Source organism: Lottia gigantea, assembly GCF_000327385.1.
Source record: "Lottia gigantea unplaced genomic scaffold LOTGIsca_159, whole genome shotgun sequence".
Lineage (NCBI taxonomy): Eukaryota > Metazoa > Mollusca > Gastropoda > Lottiidae > Lottia > Lottia gigantea.
In genome coordinates, this window is record NW_008707942.1 from 217,301 (window position 1) to 225,848 (window position 8,548).

General features: G+C 35.4%; 1 protein-coding gene across 1 annotated transcript; it reads right to left on the reverse strand.

The window, feature by feature from the left end:
• Window positions 1–675: 675 nt before the first annotated feature.
• LOTGIDRAFT_173438 (hypothetical protein) lies at window positions 676–4,238 on the reverse strand (the record flags this gene model as incomplete). The annotated part of the gene is made up of 3 exons (XM_009050920.1): window positions 676–2,082; window positions 3,347–3,634; window positions 3,906–4,238. The coding sequence occupies 3 exons, from the start codon at window positions 4,236–4,238 to the stop codon at window positions 676–678; spliced, it is 2,028 nt and encodes a 675-aa protein (XP_009049168.1).
• Window positions 4,239–8,548: the final 4,310 nt, after the last annotated feature.

Consider the following 8,548-nt stretch of genomic DNA (forward strand, 5'->3'; position numbering starts at 1 on the left):
ACACTTGGATATGATGAATTCACCACATATTTTTTCATCAATAAGGTTTGCTCCTGTTTCACAGAATATCTAACGAAATTCCTCTAGAATGGAACCCAAATTAGGTTATCCCAGAGAATATATCCCAGAGTTAGGTGATGTCTGATGTGTCTATAAACAGACAATAGTACAACACCCTCTAGAATATATCCCAGAGTTAGGTGATCTCTGATGTATCTATAAACCGACAATAGTACAACACCCTCTAAAATATAACCTAGAGTTAGATGATGTCAGATGTATCTATAAACCGACAATAGTACAACACCCTCTAAAATATAACCTAAAATTAGGTGATGTCTGATGTTTCTATAAACAGACAATAGTACAACAGTGGACTACTCTCTAGGATATAACTCAGAGTTAAGGTGATGTCTGGTGTTTCTGAATAGACAATAGTACAACAGTGAACCATTCTCTAGAATTTAACTCAGAGTTAAGGTGATATCTGGTGTTTCTAAATAGACAAAAGTACAACAGTGGACCATTCTCTAGAATTTAACTCAGAGTTAAGGTGATGTCTGGTGTTTCTATTAACAGACAATAGCACAATAGCCCTCTAGAATTTGAGCAAGTGTTTGGTGATGTCTGCTGTTTTTTGATGCCTTGTGTTTACCAAATCAAAAATCATTAAAGCTATTTAGTTTTTGTATTTTGAATAGATTCTACTATTTTAGAAAGTTCCCCCACGTACCCCAATTGCATTTTATCAGACATTAAACAAGAATAACGACGGACGGTTGGTAAAGATTTCGCGCACTGTTTTTTATGGTAAATGTGCACTAGCGATGGGTCTACTGCCCGAAACACTGTTAATCCATGAAATACACTTCTACTATTTAAATCTACATCTTCGTAACCCCAACCTTTAATTGTTAAATCAAACCCTCCAACTCTTTGATAATCCACTTTATACATAGAGACCATTCCGTATCCAAAATCTCTCCAAAACCCGTAACGATTCTCCAAGTTTTTCACGTTAATCTGACATTTTTCTTGTTGAAAACAAATAATTTTCGGATGATACTGACTAAAACAAATGGGGAAATAGACTTGACGGTTGTAAATGGTGTTCCACCTGACCCTAGTCAAGAAACTTTTATCCATATATATATCTACATCTATAAAGACCAGTAAGGAACTATTAGGAAGGTCTCGAGTACCCAATGCTTTAGCCGTGCCACGATCGAACTTTGCTGTGGCTATGATGAGTTCTAGATTGATCCTGTCCTGCATTTGTCTTGCGTACGCTCGATTAATCTTCCACTCTCCGTCTACGTCAACATTCAGAACCACACGGAGATGAACCTGGCCGTTATACTTAGCTACGGCATCTGCGAACATATCAAGAAATATTCGAAATGCTCTAACCTTTTTGAATAACGGCAATATCACCCAAATTGTGTCCGTATCGTCTACGTCATCGAACTTAACTTCCGGTTCTGTATACTTTTGATACGTGTGGAAACTCGCGACAGTTCGTTCCATGTCGTTTTTTGCAATGATGATATTTTCAACAGTTCTACCACTGGAAAAACGAATATATTTTGTAGGCGAGAGTATCCAGTTTTTGTTTGAAACCAGAGAATGAACTGCCTTTCTGGCTGCTTTGTGGGTATTTCGGGCATGCAAATTGCTGTTATTCTGAATTAGAGTCCAAAAGTTGTAAGGATAGTCATCCTCGCCCACTCTTGAGTTAAAATCGTTGTCCATTTTATCCCTCTCAGTGTCATTAAACACTTCGTTTTCGTCTCCGATTTCCATTGTGTCGCCATATTCATCTACTTCCGGTTCTGAATCGGGGTTGGTTTCATCACTACCCTCATCTTTGATGTTCTCCTCGTCAAAGTTCATTAAAAGAATTTCTTGTTGGAGATCCATTAATTTGATTCTCTGTCTAACAGCGTTTCGGTTTTGGAAATATCTCGCCCATTGATACATACTGGTGGGTCTTAAGATAGGGTGGATCAGAAAGGCCAAATCGCTGTTTATTTTATCAGAATAGAATAAACCTCCTCGATTATTCACAAACATTTCACCAAACTGAAAAAAGTAATAAATATGACAATAAGTTTGGAAACAATGTTCTAGATGATGGTGTTTTATGTCCTATATTTGAACTTATCAGGCTTATATCGGATATGAAAAGAGAAAATTGATTTGACAGATAACCTTCGATTTTTGTACAAACACATCACTAACCAACGAGTAGTGGTTCAACAAGTTGAGTCCCCGGAACATTTTTTCTTAACATATCATGCTCATGTATTTTCTTCTGGGGTGAGGACCAATATTATTTTTCGAGATCTGTATTTGAATGTTATCATTTATTATCATTAAAATATTTATAAGGCACAGTCTTAATTACAGAGGGGCTGTGTTTTACATAAAAATACTAGAACTGTGAACAGCTCCGAGTGTGGCAACGAGACCTTATCCCATTGATTTCGAACCTTTTGAAACTTCTAGCTTTCAACTAGACACCAATTTAATTTCATAATGGCATAGATTCACCCGAGGGAAATGTTAAAGAAATAATTTTATGAGATTGAGAACCATTTGTGAACCAGAAATTAAATCCTTGAATTATTAATGAAATAGAAACTTCATTGTAATTATTGCTATAAGCATAAATTTGATTTCGTTAGTAAAAGGTGTTAACATTCGGTGGTAAAAAGTCGAATTTCAAGTCGCTGTAAAAGTGGAAATAAACATCAAACAACACAAATGAAAATATTACTGAACAGATCTGGTCAAATACAGTACCTTTTGTGTTCCGATCAAAAGGTCAACAAAAGTTTCGAAAATTGCTGCTGGACATCAAGGTTTGAATCGGCATCCTAGATCAATGACCTTGACCTCGCAAAAGTCATGTTCATTTATGTTTAATGTCAAAAATAAAGATTTGAAAATTATAAAAGCAATTCCTTTTTTAAAAGTAAAACGCCCAAACAAATATTCCTTCATTACAAATTGTCCAAAGGAGTGGATTTATTTTCATAACAAAAGCATACTTTGCAACCCGGATGTGCCACGCCCATCCCAATATTTTAGTTGTTTCAACGTCTGCAATTACCTCGTTAATATTTTCCAAATCATTTTACCTGATGAAGTCATCTCGACGACAACGAAAATACTTTAGTCACGCTTAAAAGGTGTCTTCGTACTTCTTTTATTAATAGAACATATAAAAATATCAAAACGGAACTTGAAACTAAATAGTTTCACAACTGACCTATTTTCAGCTTGCAATATGTGCTATGTGCACTGTAGCTACGGGTCTGATTACAATCCACTCTATACCCACCTCAACTGAACCTGTACACGATATATCTAGATATTGTTTGATACAGGAACCTAGCACTACATCGTCTTCAGTACTTTCTGTTTTTTGAACACATTGGTCTAAATGAGGTACTATCATATTAACAGCATGCCGAGACAACAGTATACCAGTTTCACTTTCACAATACCATTCACTTTTCATCAGTCTACCCATGTACCAGTTCTTTCTGCTGTTAACTTTTCTGAGAAACGATTCCAGACGTTCTGGATGTACGAAGGTCTGGTCTTCAATTATCAGAAACCATTCATACTGAAAGGAAGAAAAAAACAACTATATTTTACAAGAATAACAACTAAGGTTCACAGTTAAGAATCCTTTCTACCATCTGGTCCTTGGCCAAACCTCTTTGCATTGATCTTTCCATATTATCCTTACCTATTTACAGCTGGGTCGACTGGAAATATGAGTGAAGATGACCCATATAAAGTCATCGGACTTTCGCACGCCGATCTTGATCGGAACCCACAGCCACCATTCGCTAGACGTAATCAAGCAAATAACTGTACTAGAAGAACCTCACCTGCTTCGAGTATGCCGCTGATAAAGTTTTTAAAATGGAGAAGGTCTTTTCCACTGACGTTGAACCGTTGTGTACATCAGATAAAGTGATCACGGGTAGATCTCCTTTATATGGCTTGTTATTCAAAAAGAAAAGAACATGCCCTGGAATGTCACTGCCCCACGTCTTCATGATAGTGTCTCCATACCGAATCAAGTACCTTCGCGTTGATTTCACGGCAACCATCAGCAGATTGTTTACAATCTCATTCTCTTCTTCTCTGACATCAAAACAAATGTAATTTTGAGAATATAAACGGTACGTACATCCTAAAATATATCCCGCTACACACATGGTCAGAAATATATACAAATCATATCTTAGAGCAGATCGTTTAAACATTTTATATGAAGACTTCCGACATTGTAAAAAACACCGCTTAATTTTATATCATCAAATAAGTGATCTGATTTCAGTTTCGATTCTTTATTCAAATGTATCGAACTTTCAACCACGTAACTAACTATTCTAGTCGACATAATATCTATTGCTTCTACTGACCTATATAATTACCACCCACGTGACAGCTTGCTCTTGCTTCAAGGGATATTACCCTTAAATTATTTAAATCGGTAGCAACAAATGGCGAAACATTAGTAGCAGATCTTACTTTCAGATACAAATTTCGTACACCCTATACTTTTTCAAATTAAAAAAAATATTTTGGTAGTTTTGATAGTCATCCCGACCCCCTGAGACCTTGGACTAGTTACGGGACTGTGTCCCTTTAAATTCTATCTGTTATTCAACCTCATGATTACAGCGTAATATCTCTTAAAGTTATTTAACACAAAAGAAGGTTGTCTCCCTTCCAATTCAATATGTAGCTTATCAATTATTTTATATTCCTTTGTCGGAACTGTATAACCAAACCCATTTCAATTCAATCTACTCAATGATTCAAGTACTACATCCCTTTAAATTATCTGTTAAACCAAAAACCATATCAGCTATAGTAGAAAATCGCTAATTATCTTACCTACGATTAAGTCTTTATTTACTTTCCGTTACAAATACCAGGCTGGCGACTTTCTAATGGTAAAATCAATCTGAATCTGATCTTTTCCCCACCTACATTATACACACAAGACTTACTTGTTAATTTATTGTATTTTTATTACATTTGTCTTTTGTGATGGAAATGTAATGGTCTGTAGCCCTATTCACGTATAAACTGTTTAACATTAAATGCATTCTTTTAAGCTCTCTGTATTTCCTGCTTTAGCTTTCACAGAACATTTCGAAAAGTAGAACTCCATTTGTTGATTCTTCACTTCTCCAATTGACAGACGAATATGGTGCAAGACAAAACTATGGTTAAGAGTTAAGAGTACCATGCGATCCACAACTCTTACTCCTCACTTATAACAGACCAATTGGGTTACTAAAAGAAGGAAACGACCATCCTATCCAGATATTTAGTGGTGTCCTTTTTAACCATACTATTTCTAGATTCTCACATGGTCAGGTGATTTTATTGAAATATGATTTTAAAAAGTAAATAATTGGTTAACCGATATTCACAATAAAATTACATGTATATCATTATATATATTAAATGAATAATAGAGTTCGAAAAATATTTGTAATGTTTCAAAAACTTCTGATTTTTTAACAACCACTCGATAAACCGGTGGTAAAACATGAAAGTTAATATTCGTTCGTTCGTTCGTTTCTTCCTTCATTCACTCGCCCTTTCCCTCTCTCCCTTCCTCACTCACTCATTCACTCATTCCCTCCCTTCCTCACTCATTCACTCACTCCCTAACTCACTCACTCAGGTTCTAGTTAAGACATGTACAAATAGGTCTTTGGTTTGTGTCTTTGTCTGTTGATTAAACTTTTAAATTTTTAATGATACAGAGTTTACCACCAAGAGGCGACCTTGATAGAATTGACTAACCATGCCTCGAATTCATTTATTTTTATCTCTGGCCTTTTGGTTTTACATTCAACAAAGCACTATTCTGTCACAGAATTTAACACAGATCCAACGGTTCACCTTGAAGGTTCTGATAGCGCGGTGACATACGGAAAAGTTCTAAGGCTAATATTGGGATATACCAATTGAATTGAAACAAACTTTTATAACCAACAAGCAATGTTATTCTATTAGATCCTTTTTTGTCTCTTAAAGCTCTTGCTGGCAGACCAGAAACATTTCAGTTTCCCGGTGTCATGCGACAATACAATTTATGCCCATGATTTTACGGCCAAATCAACCCCGCCTGTTTCCCAAAATGGAAAAGAAATAAGCCTGTCACCATTATGCTAGTCTGGAAAATATGTTCTTGGTCTGCATCTAGACCTTACAGCCCTTCTGATAGTCACTATGTACAGAAATAAATGAAAACCTTCGACTTGGGACGAGTCTTTCTGAGTTAGACTTAGTGCTTTTCAGCCAGCCCTCCTATCACCCTGTTTCATAGGTAAGCAGTCGATTGGGAACAAATATTTTAAGTCAGTTAGGCACGGTACTTTTGGCTCACTGTCTTTAAGGCACAAGTTCATTAGGGCACAAATTTATATAGGCACACATTCAATTGACCAGTGACCAAAGACCCGAAAATCAGTTAAAATTTAAGAAACAGGCAAAATGAAAGAAAAAAGAAATGAAATGAATGGAACTTTAAGTCCTACTTTTCTGCACCTTGTGGGCTAATGAAGACGGGCAACGCAATGCAGGGTGCAATGAGGGAAATTTTGTCAGGACCGCGGCATTAACCTGCTCTTTTTTCGATTTCCAACTGTCGAGGGATCTTTATCGTGCACAGAGAGGTCATCCTGGTAACACAATAGAGGATGAAAGCCTTTGAAATACATAATTGGAACTTGTTACTGGGTGATATTACTATTACATATTCAAAATCGCATAAAATGCTCATTTTTAATTCTTGGGCCGAAGGTTATCCTTTTTGACACTGTGCCTAATAATAGTGTGCCTTAAAAGTATGTGCCTAAGTGAATATGAGCTGAATTGAAGGTGTGCCTAAAAGACGTGAGCCTAAAGTACCGTGTCTGACTTGTGTTTGTTGTTGTGCCTATAAATTTACAACACGACAAATAAAGTCAATATATTTATTTGGCGATCGGGGACTACACATGCAGAATACATAAAATGAACATAAACAGTAAAATGAGGAAACTGGTCTTGACTTGGCTAAATCGGTACAGAGAGACCAGACTTGCACGCAACTGGCAGTTCTTTGGATTGAATGCTCGAAGCGCTTGCGTTTGCAAAGTTCTCAAAGAGAAGAAAGTCAGTATAAGTCGTGAGTGACTTAGCTCGAAGAGTTAGTGTTAGCGACTGAAACTAACTGTCCAAGTTCTGGAAGAAGCTTGGCAGAATCTGCTTTAGAACAAATGAAATAACATTAATGACTGTAACAATCTATAAGCAAAACATACATAATAATGAAAAACCCCAGACTACTTTGGGGTAAGTTATTCAGAATGTAAATAATGAATAAGAAATTGACAACATAAATATACTAGAGCTGTGAACAGCACTGAGCGTGGCCCGTGATACTTTTCCTGATAGCTGTAAGACTTTTTTGATCTTCAAACCCTCTCAAGCCCGGTGTTGACTTGACCACTTTTAGTAAAGAGCCAAGCTAAATGAAATGTTTTGTGAAAGGGTAAATTCAATCTTGTATCAATATAACTTATCGTATGGTTATTTTAATAGCTTCATGGTAGCTATAATATACAGGTATGTGTGAAATGTGAACATTATGTGACGGAATTTCTTTACTGATATAAACATGATCTATAAGTGTCCCACCTTCAGTAGTGTAATGCTGAACAATTTGTTGAAAAGCAAATTTTTGAAAACAATTTAGTATAGACAACCAAGATATTTTGGTTGAAATCCCCCATAATAACATAGTCTGAACCAGATTCTTGTAATTCAACTAATAATCTTTCTAACATTGGGAGAAATAAATCTAATCGACAAACGAGTGGTCTATAGATAACAATTACGTTAATATTTTTATCCAAAATATTCAAAGCAATGTGTTCTATATTTAAAACTCCCAATTTTAAAATGTTGACATTTTTGTTTTGCTTATAATATACTCCTACTCCTCCATGCCCCTTTTTTATTCCCTCAGCCTAACTAACACCAATAACCAAAACTGTTAGATAGAGTTCTATTAATGGTACAGAAAAAATTCGAACAGGTTAATGTATCAAAAATTCACTAGTCTATATGAGTGTATGTTAAATTATTGTAAGTGAAAATTGAAAAAAAAAGTTATTTTTTTAAGTGTTAAAAGATTACATAATCAGATTAATCTTTTTATGACCCAAACTTCTTCACACCTGCATTTCAAAAGTTCATATGGATAGCTTTCCTATCATATTATATAACCTGTTATAACACCTGTCAATCATTTTATTCCCCACAATCTACAGATTTTTATCACATTTTTTATAAACATCTAACACTTTTATGCCTATTTTCACAAATTAAATTTTGTATTAAACCACCCATGTCACATATCGTTGAAAAGAGAAAATTGAGTAGATCCTGAATATACAAACCATATTGCTAGGAGTTAATTACATTGTAAGTTAGAACCCCCAATATTTTTAAAACA